Here is a 15,454-nt window from a genome sequence, read left to right as displayed (position 1 = left end):
TGTGGGTAACTGCTTATTTCCATTGTGAAGAGTCAAAGAAAGTAATAAGCAAGGATCCAAAAATGTTCCTGAGACCTTAATTACTGGTATCAAAAGTTAGATCCTGGTGTTTAAATTCCCCTTTTATTCCTCCACTATTCCTCTGAAAAGATGATCAGATTCAAATCTTCCCACTCTCTTGCTCCAAGTATTTCTAGGCTGCAGAAGAAAAGTACTCTTTTCTGATCTGGGGTTCTAGAAAAGAGCCTTTACTTCTTGGGTTCATTTCCTGCTTAAAATTTCTAGCCAGTTACCACTGCAAAGTGACTGTGAGGTACACACTCTCCAAATAACAGACTGGATAGATTTTTTTTTAATTTATTTATTTTTATTTATTTATCTTTGGCTGCATTAGGTCTTCGTTGCTGTGTGTGGACTTTCTCTAGTTGTGGTGATCGAGGGCTACTCTTCATTGCGGTGTGCGGGCTTCTTACTGCGGTGGCCTCTCTTGTTGCGGAGCACAGGATCTAGGCATGCGGGCTTCAGTAGTTGTGGCACACGGGCTTAGTTGCTCTGCGGCAAGTGGGATTTTCCCGGACCAGGGCTCGAACGCGTGTACCCTGCATTGGCAGGTGGATTCTTAACCACTGCGTCACTGGAGAAGTCCCCAGACTGGATAGATTTAAATGGGCTGTGGGGGACTTCCCTGGTGGTCCAGTGGTAAAGAATCCGCCTTCCAATGCAGGGGGGACTCAGGTTCGATTCATGCTGCAGGGCAACTGAGCCCGCACACCACAACTACTGAGCCCGGGCGCCTCAACTAGAGAGCCGCGTGCTGCAAACTACAGAGCCCATGCACCACAACTACAGAGCCTACGCACCCTGAAGCCCACATGCCACAACTAGAGAGAGAAAAACCGCATGCCGCAACTAGAGAGGAGCCCATGTGCCGCAACGAAGATCTCACATGCTGCAACTAAGACCAACGCAGCCAACAAACAAACAGGGCCCAGGAATGTGTGCAGCAGCATTTTTTTAAAAATAAAGAAAAAAAAGGGCTGTGGACAAGAATTTCAAATCAGTCTAGAAGGACATTTTCATCACTGAAATCCATCTACTTTTATTGTTTTTGGGTTTTCATGGTAATTGTTCAAGACTTGCAATGTTTTTAAATTTTATGGCATTAGTGAACAAGAAATGAAGTGTCAGATGTTATTAAAACCCCTTAACACAGTCAGGAGAAATGAAGAATGGCACCAGAGTACAAATCAACATAACAACTCTTAATTCATTCCCTTCTTTCTCTAATGGGAAAGACACTTGCCATTGTTAAAATTTGCATTTACACAGATAATCTACAATTATTTAACATGGTACCTTTACAAAAGACCCTCAGAGGTGAGTTTATAATTTTAAAATAAATACTGAGACAGATAAGGAAAGGTTAAGTGCAGTGGCCAATACAGCTAACATATGGGTAAGTGTTCTGGATAAAGACCGATCCAAGCCCATTCTCAGCTCCACCACGTTACCTAATAGCTGTGTGATCTTGGGTAAGTTACTAAGCTTCCCTGAGTGTCAATTTCCTCCTTCATAAAAGCATGTGCAGCACTAACTCATTGTTGAGAGGATTAAATGCAGGGGGCAAAAAGACCAAAATGTACAAGGCACTTTAATAGTACAATTCCTAATATAGAGTGATTTCTGTGAATGATTAGAAAATTACTTTATGAGCCTTCCTTTTGTATGACACTTTAAAAATATATGTATGATGAGAGTTCTACAATCTCAAGATTCACTCTTGTGTTCAGCATAAAAGACCAAGTTACCAAAAAATACTCATTTGAGTACAAAAACATGCTCATAAATATTCAGTCTTCTTAATTTGAAACTGAAATTAATACGTAGATATTAATTAACTATAACTTTTCAACAGACTCCATAAACTAAATGCGACAAGCTAATCAAGCTGAGCAGAAAGATGAGAGCTCAAGACAGACCACAAGCACAGAGACATAAAGTGCTATTTAAAACAGGAAGTGTGATAACTAAGGGCTTTTTTCTTTAAGAAGCATGGCATTCAGTATAAGAGAACATTTATTAAGTTCTCAACCCTGAAACAAATGCCTTGACTATTTAATTTAACAAAGTTATACTTTGAATGCAATAATATGTCAGACCCTCACAACTTAAGATGTGCATAATTTTATAGAGGATTATGTAGGACTAATAAAACTGATATTACAACAACATTGGCTATCATTTAGTCAGCACAGGTTTCTTACTTTCTCACAATATATCAGTGAGAGAAGAAGGAAAAAACCTGTTATCCCCATAAAGATGAACTGATTGACACTCAGGAAGATTATGTAACTTGTCCAAGGTTACAGATAGTAAGTGACAGAACAGAGATTTGAACCCATGATTGTTATCACTTCAAAAACCAATATTCTTTCTGCCCCAAATTGCTTCTCTAGGCAGAACATTAGGAAACGGAACTAAATGACTGGGAAGATCTCTTGAAAATCTAGGATTTAAATTCTTTTTACTAATAAGCTAATATACCTGAGGGTATTAAGCTTCAAGCCCCTGCCCCAACAAGCAACTCTCCAACCCCTATCCCCTACAGGGCAAAAAACAAGACAGGAAGACGCAGAAAAGAAGAAAGAATTACTTAACATTAAATCTTTCAGATACAAAAGGGTGATCTGCGGTAATGACCAGCACTAAGAAAGTGAGAGCATGAGGACAGGAAAGAATTTAGATTAGTCATTAGAGAAGAACTTCCTGACAACAAAAATTGAGTCACTGGAACACATTATCAGAGAACATTATGTAGGATAAACTGAAGAAAATACAACCTCATGAAGGGCTGTCAACACACAGTGTCAACATACACACAAGATGGGGAAGTACAAATATAGCCCACTTGGCTCAGCCTCATTTATAATTTAAAATAGAAAAGAAAAAAAGGAAACTGGTAAAATAAGCTTGACAGCAACAGTCAGGAGACTGCACTACAATTCTGTCAGCCTAAGTACAAGTTAGCAAAATGCTAACCCAATATTTGTGCCACATTTTTCAAAAGACCCATCAAGGCACAGGTACCATTTTATATTTTCCTTCAATTCACTATCCATTAAAACACAGCATCCTGGGCTTCCCTGGTGGCACAGTGATTGAGAGTCCGCCTGCCGATGCAGGGGACACAGGTTCGTGCCCCGGTCCGGGAAGATCCCACATGCCACAGAGCGGCTAGGCCCGTGAGCCATGGCCGCTGAGCCTGCGCGTCCGGAGCCTGTGCTCTGCAACGGGAGAGGCCACAACAGTGAGAGGCCCGCGTACCGCAAAAAACCAAAAACAAACAAACAAAAAACCCACAGCATCTCTATTTCCTCTGCAAATTCATGTTCAGACTAGAACCAGTGCTCTAGTCTAGGCTCAAAGTTAGTCATCACAGATGCACTGGTAAAATAAAACCCAAATTCTGCTAGTTTTGTAAGTATGTTTTGGGAGAATTTTGAATGAAAAATATCACAAAGATAACTTCCTTTGGGATTAAAAACAAAACAAAAAACCCCCACATAATTTCGGTGGAATTATTAGACCTAGGAGAATCGTGTCTGTTCCACACGCCTGTACCCCTTTCTCTCACTACAGGAAATCAACCCATCCAAAGTTGATCACCTTAGGAAACCGCAGAGTCAATGATTTCATTTATCCCTTTCCAATGTCAGCTGAGTCTTGATGTGAACTTTTACTAACCTGTAAAAAAATGAGAAGTCTACATGTTCCTGGTAGTAAGAGGATTCTCTCACTTTCATTATAAAAAGAAATATGTTTCTTTTATGATGATTATGTTATTATCAGGGAAAAAAAGGGCTACTTCCATTAAAAAACAAATACACTCAAGTCAGCCAAGTTAATGCTTTTATATTCCTTCCCTTTTTTTCTCTACAGCCACTGCCATCCAAAAGAGAAGTAATCTCTCAGCCTCTGGTCCTACCTAAAACCCTCTCCTTTCCACGAGACAGAAGAGACTTCGGACCATTAATTATTTGGTTCTAATAATATACCCCAGTAGTTGAGAGCATAAGTACTTGCTTTTGGGAGACCTAAAAGCTAGGGCAGACCTACCTTGTGAGTAGAGAAGGATCTGCATCTCTAAAAGAACACAGGTAAACACCTGTACCAAGTTCTCCAGGCCCAGGAGCTCGAAGACCTCTCGGAGCGGGTAATCGGAGAGAGGAAGTTCACTGGGGCCCGGCCTCTGACAGATGACGGGTTCATAAACACCGTAAAATTTCAGTGATCTCCCTGGAGGAGGAAGGGGCACCTCATAGAGAATATTATGGATGTAGCTCTCAAGCGGCAAGGGTGGTGGCTGCTGTGAGGTAACTGCCTTGTAAAGCTGAATAAGGAATTTCTTGCAGGCCTGCATGAAAGGCAGTGGTGTGATCAAACATATACTTTTTGAAACATACAGGGTGTCTCTGTTGATGTCATAAGAGTTGTATCGCTGGAGTTTCAAAAGGGAAGTTGTATCTCCCTCGTCAATACTGCTTGCCAGTGAGTCCATGCTGCAGGAGGATGAAGCGTACAAGCTGCTGTAATGCTCTGCGTTGTGCATCTGGTAGAGCGTCTGCATTGCTGTGCAGATTTGCTTACTTGTAACTTCTTCATAAAAAGTGAGAACAAAACCGTAGGTACGAGAACCATCTTCCCGGGTAATTATAAATGAGTGGAACTGAGGGTCTTTATTGTCAGTTTGTGTTCTGAAAGATAGCCCTTTAGGCATGCACAACTGTGGAGGAAGGAGAAGAAAAGCATCAGAAGGCAGTACACAAACAACTTCAAACCAGAAAAAAATGTTTGTGAAGCTCCATCTGAGCTTGTGACCTTCATTAAGTCATGTAACTTCTCTGAGCCTCGGTTTCTTTATCTACAACATTTGCTGCATCAGTGACTTGAAGACAAAATATGCAAGGGCACTTCACAAATATTTAGTATTTAAGGACTATTTTTAGAGTAATGTTGATAATGTTTCAGAGGAATACACAGACAGGTGAAGGCTCATTTGATAAATGGAAAAAAAGTTAAACATAGAATAATAAAAACAACAGTATCATTTTTGTATCATTTTGAACAATATTATCCTTAGGAAAATAAACTTTGAAAATTAAATGATTTTTTATTTACTGAAGCAGAAGGGCAGAAACAAGACATTTTAGATTATTTCCAGCAGAGATCATGTCCCAGGTCTTGGGAACTACCCAGGATTGAGTCAAACTTGGGAATAAAATTACATGAGGAATTAAAGATGCTATATTTAAGATACTTACAAAGCACAAGAAAATAAAATCAAGTCTTTAAAACATTTTAAACAAATTACAGAAAATGTGAAATACACTAAGGAAAACAGGACTTGTAATTCAACTATCCTAAAATAATGATCATTATTAACTTTTCTATTATTCCTTTCTACTTTTGTATTACAATATACTTTCTGCATAGAAATAATTTTACCATACATTATGACATTTTTTTTTCAGATTTAATAGTCGATCTGGTGTAAAATTTAGAAGTTCTCCCAAATCCCCACATTACCAAAAAGATGTAATTCACTTAAGAGTTACATGTCCTTCATCCAAACTGTGAACAAACACTTATTAAGTGCCTTTCTGAGCTAGGCCCTGTGATGGTGATACAATGGTGAGAAAGACACAGTTTCTGGTCCTCTGAAGCTTCCAGTCCAGTAAGGAGGACAGATGATTAAAAAATTATTAAAAAAAAATTATAAAGTATTGGAAGTGCTACGTTAGGGTAAATATAGGCTGCTAGGAAAAAACACAGCAGGAGGACAAAAATGAGAAAAGAGGAAGCCACCAGGGGAAAAAATGAAGGAAGCCCAAGCGGAGACCTGAGGATAAGTATCTGTGTGTATAGGTGTTAGTGAGATGAAGAGAAGGCAGAGAGGGCACGTGCAAAAGCCCAGAAGACAGAATGTGAGGTTCTGGGGAACTGAAACCTGCTCTTTAGCTCACCTACTCTGCTGGGGGCCTTCAGACAATCCCAGTCCTCGGCCTGGAACCACCCTAACTCACATCCAGTAGAGCAAAGGGGCTACCCTGCCAAACCCTACTCAAACTGCAGATCTGTAAGCAAAACGATGATTTTGTTGTTTTAAATCAAGAGACTACAGCCCTGAGGTCAAATCCAATCTGCCACTTGTTTTTGAAAATAAAATTTTATTGGAACACAATCACGCTCCTCCATTTAAGCACTGTCTACACAGCTGCTTTTGCACTACAACAGCAGAGCTGAATAACTGCAACAGAGACTGCATGGCCCACAACGCTCAACTATTTACTATCTGGCCCTTTGTGGAAAAAAAAACCCCACCAGCCTGTTTTAAGCCACTTAAGTAACATTGGGATGGTTTGTTATAGAGCTATATATACCCAAAACACTCCCTTACTTCCTGTAAGTCTCCATATAAATACTACCTTAAAGAGGACTTCCTTTATCTTTCCATAAAAAATAGTGTTTTCATCCTATAAATGCCGTTAAAATGTCACTTCTCCTCTAAAAAGTCTTTGTTGAATGAAGCAGTTAAAATCTTGCACCATAGTATACATATGTACATTGTATAATGACACACAGTAGTTTCTCAAATTTTGTTTCATCTCTAGATTGAAAACTACTCAAGGACTCGTAATAGCCTTAACGATTCAAGAGTACCACACATGGAACAATACACTATTTGGGGCCGTAATAAATGGTGACTGATAAAGATAAAAAGCAAAAATTGTGAAGCTCAGCCTAAGTAACCCAGTGAAAATGTCTTTATATTTCATATCACTGAATATAAGAAGTGGAAAGAGCTATGGTAGCTTTACTTAATTATTATTATATATGTATGTTGACAAAAATTAAATTACTGTGTACATTTGGGCAAAATAAGATATAGATTTAGGTAAAACACATGAATACCTCGATCTGTTAGGGGGAAATTTTGCTTATTCCTAATCTTGGGAATAAAAGGCCATGGCAGAATATTTTCATAAAGAGGCCTTCATAATTAAAGCTGCTTTCACCATAACAAGTCAATGAGATCTTCTACTGATTATGAATGAAAACTCATCTGACACATTTACTATAGTCAATAAAGATTGTAGGAAGGATGACCTGAATCAGTCTTGTTCCAGGCTAAGCTCAAACCTGCAATAGCATAGTGCATGGTACACAGAAGTATTTGTTGACTGAATGAATGAATAAATGAATGAACAAGAAAACAATCAAAAACAACAGCTCGGGGTACAGGATCAGATTTAGTTCATCTCTTCATTCAATCTGTAGTTCTCTTTTAAATAGGCACACAGAAACACAGTGATCTCCAAAGTCAACATAAAGACTTCATTTAATTGACAGGGTTTCCTGACATCATCAACCACAAAATTCCAGCTCAAACTGTTTTTGAACAGCTGCCAAATATTCCCTTAAGGATTTGTAGTTTTCGTCAGCATGCATTCAAACATCTACAGGAAAAACCTGCCAAAAGTTGTGCTCAAAATGAAGAATGACTTTCTATGTTACAGATAACAGATGTAAGAATTATTAAATTCTCTTCCTACATATCAACAAAACTAAGAATTATATTTCTAATCTCGGAACCATAAATTGGGAAATGCTATTGCTTTTTCATTTTTAAAAGTGAGAATCATATGATTTGTCAAGTTTATTTTTCATAATCCTAAACTGTAAGTCAAGATTTGCTCACCATGGCATTCAACAACATCTTTTAGCCCCTGATACTGCTGTCTACCAACAATATCCCTCCCCACCCAACTCCCCCACAACAACTAAAAATTTAGAGTTGTCACTGCTGACCAGATTGTCGCTGGCAATCAGATTAGCCAAATTGGGCTCACAATGCTGTGTACCTCTCCTGGTTTGAGTGACCAAATGTCCTTATTATCTCTCTGGACTCTTTTAGGCAGTGTGGCTAGAATTTTAACAATTCTTTTTTCCATTTTCTATAGTTCTATTAATCCCACTCCTTCTCTCTTACTATACAAATAAAACTCTCAATGAGTCAGCTTGTCCTTCCTTTCTTGCTTCCTTCTTTCCCTCTCTCTTTCCTTTCTTCATTTAATAAACATTTATTTTATGTCATGTATTGCATTAGATCTTGATAACTCAAAACACAAATATGAAAATCATCCCTTACTTCTGGGAGCTTCTAGCCTAATAGGAAAGAAAGACATATAAACCAGCAGTTACAAAATAATGTAACCAATACTGCTACAGAGTGTGTTCAAAGTATTATGGGAATAGAGAAGACAGAGCACCTAACCATTCCTGCTTAAGAGATGGTTTTGCAGTGGAGGTGACACCTGAACAAAGACAGGGAATGGAAGTACTGTAAGCAAGCATATAGACCTTCATTTATTCAATGATTAGAACCTCTACTATGTGCAAAGCTAGGGATATAGCAATGAATAAAAGAGAGTGTTCCTGTCCTAATGGTACTTACTTTATAGCAGGAGACAGGGAGTAGACAACCAGCTACATAATTAATTAATTGCAATTGTAACAGTGCTACAAAAAGGTACAAGGTGCCAAGAGAACCTAAGGGGACCTGGCTGAATGCTGGAAGGGTGATGGAAGGTGGTGGTTAGAGATGGCTTCTCTGAGGAAATCATGTTTAAAATGAAATCTGAAGGGTCAATACAAAGAATTCACTAGGGGAAGGAGAAGTGGAAGAGCCTTCCAAAGAGAGGTGAAAGCAGAAGCAGAAGCTGTAGTGTGAAGAACAGAAAGGACAGGGGCAGGAGGCCAGTTAGACAGCTACTGCAGGAATCCAGGTAAGAGAGCTTGCTGGTTTGGACTAAGGCGGGTATGTAGAAGCACAGAGAAGTAGATGATAACTGATTGCATATACGAGAGGGTGACAAAGTGGGAACTTTCATGCATGATGCTAGATTTTTGGCTTAGGCACCTAGGTAGATGGTTGTACCATTCACTGACCAAGATTGGTGGGAAGACTGTGAATTCAGTTTGGGGCATGCTGAGTTTGAGATGCCGGTGAAATATTCTAGCTGCGATGTTAAGAAAACAAGTGGGCTCCCCCAGTAATGGCTGGATTAAAGCCCCCATTCCTTTGATTTTATTGTGAGACATGAACTTAAAGCTGGGTCAAAATGAGGGCTTACTTTCATTCCAATGTCAGATCTATTAATGTAACTAAGGGTTATCCATTTCAAATTCAAGTGCTTCCTGAGTCTGTCAAAAGTATATAGTGCTCTTTTCCCTTGCATTTTGCAAGATGGATCTCTAAACAGGTATTTTCCAGCCAACCCTTTACCCTTTACTCTTCGCCAATCATTCCACTCCACCCTTCTTTGTGATCAAACAGTAAACTGTAAACTTAGAGCATTACAGATTATAAAGAGCTATATAATAGTCATTACTCTTTAGTTACTTGAAATATTATATATCAGACGTTTCATTTAGGCCATATATACAAAAAAGAATCTTTATATTTCGCAAAACTTGCTTAAAAAAGTATTAACCATATTTTCTTCCTAACAATTCCTAGGTTCTCTACATTCTTAAGGATAAGCTCCATCTAATTAGAACATTACATAGACAGTCATGGATGCCAATATGCAGATTTCCTTAAAGAGATCTGAAATGGGGACGGTGGGGTGTGGGGGGAAGACAGGGGAACTTCAGCTCCATTTGCAATGTTTTGTTTCATTTAAGAGGAAAGGTATGACTCTGAAGCAAATCTGTCAAATGTTGACATGTTAGTTCTGGGTGATGGGTATATGACTTGTTTTGTTCTCTGTTTTATGATACTTCCATTTTTTTTCCCACAAAAATCTGGGAATCCACAACCAAAAGAGAATAAAAGCAATTAATTCAGAAGCAATTTCAAATGTCACATAACTATTTTCTGTTATATATGCACTGCACTCTTATACATGGAATTTTTTTTTATTTAACAAGTTTCATTGCTTTGGGGTACTTAATTTGTATGAAATTAATGATCCTTATCCAAAGCTCCACTTTGTTAGCAGAATGAGTGATATTACAGAAGGCAATAATTTATTGGAGTGGGGTTTTGCTAAAGACAAGAACAAAGCTTTATACCTTTAGGTAGGAATAAATTATAGCTTCATACAAATGTACTTACTAATAAATCAAAGAGGAAATTAAGGGAAGTAAATCTATGACCCAAATGCAGACTAGTTTAATGGGATGCTTTCCAGAGATTTTCAAGGAGTACCAGCAAATCCCTTTAGATTTGCATCAATAAACAAAATGTTGTATGGTGCTTAAGCGTCGAAACACAAGCCTACGTGTCTATTCTTCAGAGGGAAATGTTTTCTGCTTACGTAAAATAACTCAGAGAGAAGAGGTAAAGAAAATATCAAAGACAGATCAAGGAAGCTGATAATTGCTTTAGAGATGAATGTTATGCAGATAGAGGTAAAGGCTAACACAGATATCTCACTGTTAATCCATCCAAATGATTAAAAGTAATAAAACACATCAAGTGTGGCATTTTGTTCCAAATGACTGTGGATTCATATTGTAGCAAGAAACTAGTTTTGGACACCATTCTGATTTCTCACAGAATAATTTATACTTTGAAATATATTACTAATTTAAGAAGATTAAGTGTTGTAATCTATTTACATTCTAATCCATTTTTCCACTGCTTCATGTAGGCACTCTTTTCTTTAATATCTTTCCATTAATTTGCTGGCATAAGCAGCTGATAAATTATTTTCTGTCATTGCTGTTTGCTCACTATTTTATTCAGAAGCTTGTCTGTGCTCCTCCAAGTCTCATAAATATAACTAACAGTTATGTCCTCTTAATACCTACAGCACTGTCTTCACCAAAGATGAGGCTAGGCCCCACAGTTACAACTTCCAGCAAAATGGCAACTCATTATTTTGGTATAGGGTAACAGTCAAGAGAAATAAGTACACTGTGCTCTGTAAAGAATCAAAGTCGAACTGCCAAGTGCCTTAGGCATCTGTCCTTAGAAAAAGTACCATGCTATTCCATCCTTGGAGTAAGTCCAGACTGGAATGGGTTTACTGTGATAAGAGAAATACTGAAAAGGATCCAATGTGACCCATATCATTTTGGGGCATGTCAAAACCAAGTTACATAGCTTTTCTTTGGGGGAGGCAGCATGCAGGTGGGAAAAAAGTGAGCTAGAGAGTAAAAATGATCTGGATTTAACCTCTGAGACTCCCTGTATAACTCTGGGCAAGTAAACGTAACCCCTGTAAAATATGAGTAAGAATCCTCACTGGGTACATGTAAGCATGTATGTGAAAGTAACATTCATGAGGTATCTAGTGGGCATCTACTACTAAATATTCATTTTCTTCCCTTACAATATCACATCATAATGGGGTCTTTTGGCTCCACCTTTAAAATACTCAAAAAGAACCACAACTATGTGTCTCACTCCACCTTCTTTTTTTCTTTTCTGGCCGCGCCGCATGGCATGCGGGATCTTAGTTCCCCGACCAGGGATGGAACCCACGCCCCCTGCAGTGTAAGTGTGGAGTCTTAACCACTGGACCACCAGGGAAGTCCCTGTCCACTTTTAATCACTTCTGTGCCTATCGTGCCTGATCTCTGATTTACTCACTTTGGGGGCCCCTGATTTTTATAATCACAGAGATCATGGAGGAACAAAATATCATGCAGGCCTCTAAGAAGGACCCTTCCTAAATGACCTGAAAATTATGACCTACTGTATTTTTAAGAACCTCTAAAGGGACTTACAATCACCACTGGTAACTCATTACATTAATTTAAATTCCTTATAAACAAATTCCTACTAATGTCTAAATGATGCATTGAAGTTCCTTTCCTACCTTACTTTGTGAATATGATAAATTAAAGACCCATCATACAACATTCCTTGAAATATGAAAACTGTAATCATGCTCCTTCCATCAGGCTCCACTTCAGGCCAAGAAAATGATATCAGTTACCAAAGTGTCTATGTATTAAGTAATACAAATTCACCACACAGCTTAATAGCCGGAAAAGAAAATGGGCTTTGAGGGTCTGTTATATACACTTATTAGCTATGGGGACCTTAGGCAAGTTACTTAACCTCTCTGAGCTTCATTTTCTACATCTGTAAAATGAGGATACTATATCTTAAAGAATTTTTTATTTAAAGAGTTAAATTAAATGAAATAATGTAGACATTCAAAATATAGTCACTATTGTCATCTTAAAATAAAAAGAAGGCTGAAGAGGAAAAAAAAAACAAACAAACCGAACACATACCATGTTTACTGCATCTTGATCGAAAGGGTTCCATTCTATATTCTGAGGATAGTGGGCCAGAACTTTGGACTTGAATGTTCTTCTCAAAGGACTCTGGTCAAAATTTTCACCTACAACAGATAATTAGTAATTAGTTAATATCTAGAATTTTTTCAAAAGCATGTCATAGTTTTATTTTTATTTTGTATATATACTGACTGATAATGTTGAAATCTGATTCAATTTCTACCTCTAATAGTCTCAGTTGTAAATTTTTCAATGGACAACTGAAAAGGAACTGTTAATAAGAGATCTGCATTTAAAAGTTCAGAATCTGAATTTTAAAATCCTGGCTACACAACTGATACTAAAAATCAAGACATGCTAAAATAATCCTTGCTGTAACCTAATTACTGTCCTCATTTCAACATGTGGTGACCAAAAAAAAAAAAAAACCTATTTGGAAACATTTAACTCACTAAAGAAACATCTCAAATTAAGCTAATTATACTTCTTAAGATCCTGAAATTTTGTACATGGATAGACTTAATGCTGCAGTGCCCAAAGGAGGCAACTTTGCTTGAGTTCCCACAAAAATCTCTGGTAAATCTGACTGCATCTCCATGCTTTTACAAGTAACATTATTAACAGAATCAGAAACATCATTACTGAGTTGTCTGGTTTAGCAGACAGAACACATTAAGCACACTAACCTCTGAAAAGAAACAAGCTATTCTAAGCCAATTTTATCACCTGTTAAAATTCTGGAAAGGTAAAAAGACTATCCTTTGATTATTATATATAAGAAAATTCAGTAATAATTGTTAGCTCAGTTCTTTATGTCCTTGACTAAATTAACACCCATGGGACCTGTTACCTCCAAATGCCTTACTTTCACAAAATATTTTAATATGGATGGATCTCAAATTCTCAGTGTCAGAAAGTTGAGATTAAGGAATTAGAAGACCTTGGGAGCAATACCATTCTGTCTCCTGTGTTCTTTCTACTTGTTGAGTTCTAAGTAAGTACAAAACACAAGCTGATGTATCAAAAGATAAATGCCACCTACCAGTATCTGTACAAATAAAAATATCATAAAGCAATTCATGAGTCATATTTGGACACCTAGTTAGACTCAGTTTCCAACTCTGGTAAAAATATAAAAGACATATACTAAAAAAAAAAAAAAAAAAAAGACATATACTAAAACACCTTTCAGTGCAAAACTTATCAGATCGCAGAAGGAGGGAAAAGCCACACTATAAAATCTTGTTGGAGACTGCAATATAAAATACACAGGAGCGTTTTTGAATAAAGGCACATAATTTAAATAGATTTACTGCAACAACTAACCGTTTACTTCTAATTTAAGCCCTTGGCTAATGATCATTTTCCTTTGGATTCCTCTTACTTATTTAGGCAAGCACTTCATCTCTATGTCTTTCTACCTCATATTTCCATCTTCTAAGAGATAGAGAGCTTTCACGTCTAGAAGAGAAATTGTCAAATGCATCCCTAAGGAAAGTTTATCAATTTCTGCACCATGCCTCTAGGGTATGGGAAAGTCAATGGAAAATGTGAAACCATCCATGGGTCACTACTCTGAAGAAAGGAGTGAGGGCTCATGGTTGATTTCAGAAAGGGTAAATGGTACCTTGAAGCTGGTACTAGATTTTCATGCAAATGCTAAGAATTTTTAGATTATTTACTTCTTCATTAAAAAAAGAAAGGTTACTTTTCACTTCAAGTCAGAGAAAAAGAAAAACAAAAATTCTCTCCTGGTTCTAAGGTTTATGCTGCTGACTGTGCTAGTGACACAGCAACGGGATATCCTCAGATAATACCCAGCCATCAAGAAACCCTCTCCTTCGCCCACCCTCAAATACCAAAAATGCTTATTTTATCATTCACAAATGTAAGTAAAATATGAAATACCGCAGGAGCAGAAGAAACAGCATATAATGCAGGATATAACTCCTTGCAACTTACCTTTTAATGAATTTCTGCCTCAGTTTGGTTAAAATAGTAACATTATCTTCATTCATATATCAAGTTACTAATGCGTCAGGAAATAAATCAGAAAAGTCATGATACTGCCATTTTCAATATAATTGTCCTGTTAAGGAAGGAACACCACACCCTCTTGAAGCACAATGAATCAACCAGAAGAGAAAGAAGGAAAACCACCTCCAGGGAAGAACTTCACAAAAACAAAAACCCATGAAACAGAAATACAAATCTAACAAAAGAAAAACAGAACCACCACCACCACCATCACTTCTTATGAGACTGCTTTAGAAGGGGGTAAGATCATTGCTATATACACAGCTGTCTTGGCAAATATTATTTTGAAGAAAATTTGGAGAAAATCTGAGTGATAATTCTGATAACACTGCTAAGGATTCAGAAGTTAGTAAACGCAGCTATTCCTACTAGTACCAGTCAAAGAAGAGAATCTTGGAGATGCCTTTTGGAGGTGTCAGACAGAGCAACCACCTAACCTTTGCACTTTGAACCCATAAACCTCTAACAGAATTTATTGCTAGGACTTAGCAGGCAAAATGAATCAGTCTAAGAATCTGGATTCCCAGGAAATGGAAATTACATAAGTATGCTTTACTTAACTTAAAATCCACTTTTTAAACATTGTCCTGAAATAAACAAGGATTATAAATTTGTGCAAATATTAATATCTCCCACGACAACTACAAGTGGACTTAATTTCAAGTAATATTGCCAAGTAACCTCCTACTGACCTTAAGCTACAATGAAGACTTTTCTCCTAATAGGACATATCTGCCAAGAGAGCTTAAACGCTAATGAATAAATAATTTCTTCAAGGCTTGAAGCAAATGAGGTCTTTACAAAAATTAAGATGCAAATGAAAGAACAGAAATACAAAATAATACCTTTTTTTTGCCTAAACAAAAGTGAATAAAGAAGCAATTTGATGGGCTTGGGATGAATTAAAATAATAATTTCTAACACCTCAACTTTTATTTTTATTTTTACCTGAAGTCGTATTTGCAGCACCTTGGCTCTTGCCATGACGATCTGCTTCTAGCCATTGGTACAAAACTACATAATGTAACAGAAACAAAAAAGCTTTATGAACAAAGAAACACAAACAAAAAAGCAAAAATGACTGTGAAGAATGGAA

At 37.3% G+C, this 15,454-nt stretch overlaps 1 protein-coding gene across 2 annotated transcripts in view; it reads right to left on the bottom strand.

The window, feature by feature from the left end:
- Positions 1 to 15,454, bottom strand: part of DENND5B (DENN domain containing 5B) — a 213,430-nt gene that overhangs the window by 98,099 nt on the left and 99,877 nt on the right. The window contains exons 2-4 of one of the 2 annotated variants that reach the window (XM_032646315.1): positions 15,307 to 15,372; positions 12,316 to 12,425; positions 4,117 to 4,783 (exon numbers count right to left, since the gene is read on the bottom strand). In XM_032646315.1, the coding sequence (XP_032502206.1) occupies positions 4,117 to 4,783; positions 12,316 to 12,425; positions 15,307 to 15,372 (843 nt within the window). The remainder of the gene's footprint in view (positions 1 to 4,116; positions 4,784 to 12,315; positions 12,426 to 15,306; positions 15,373 to 15,454) is intronic. The other variant, XM_032646314.1, reaches the window with a different exon arrangement.

The sequence above is a fragment of the Phocoena sinus genome, chromosome 10 (assembly GCF_008692025.1).
Source record: "Phocoena sinus isolate mPhoSin1 chromosome 10, mPhoSin1.pri, whole genome shotgun sequence".
In the NCBI taxonomy this organism is placed as follows: domain Eukaryota; kingdom Metazoa; phylum Chordata; class Mammalia; order Artiodactyla; family Phocoenidae; genus Phocoena; species Phocoena sinus.
This window is presented reverse-complemented; position numbering and strand designations above follow the sequence as displayed.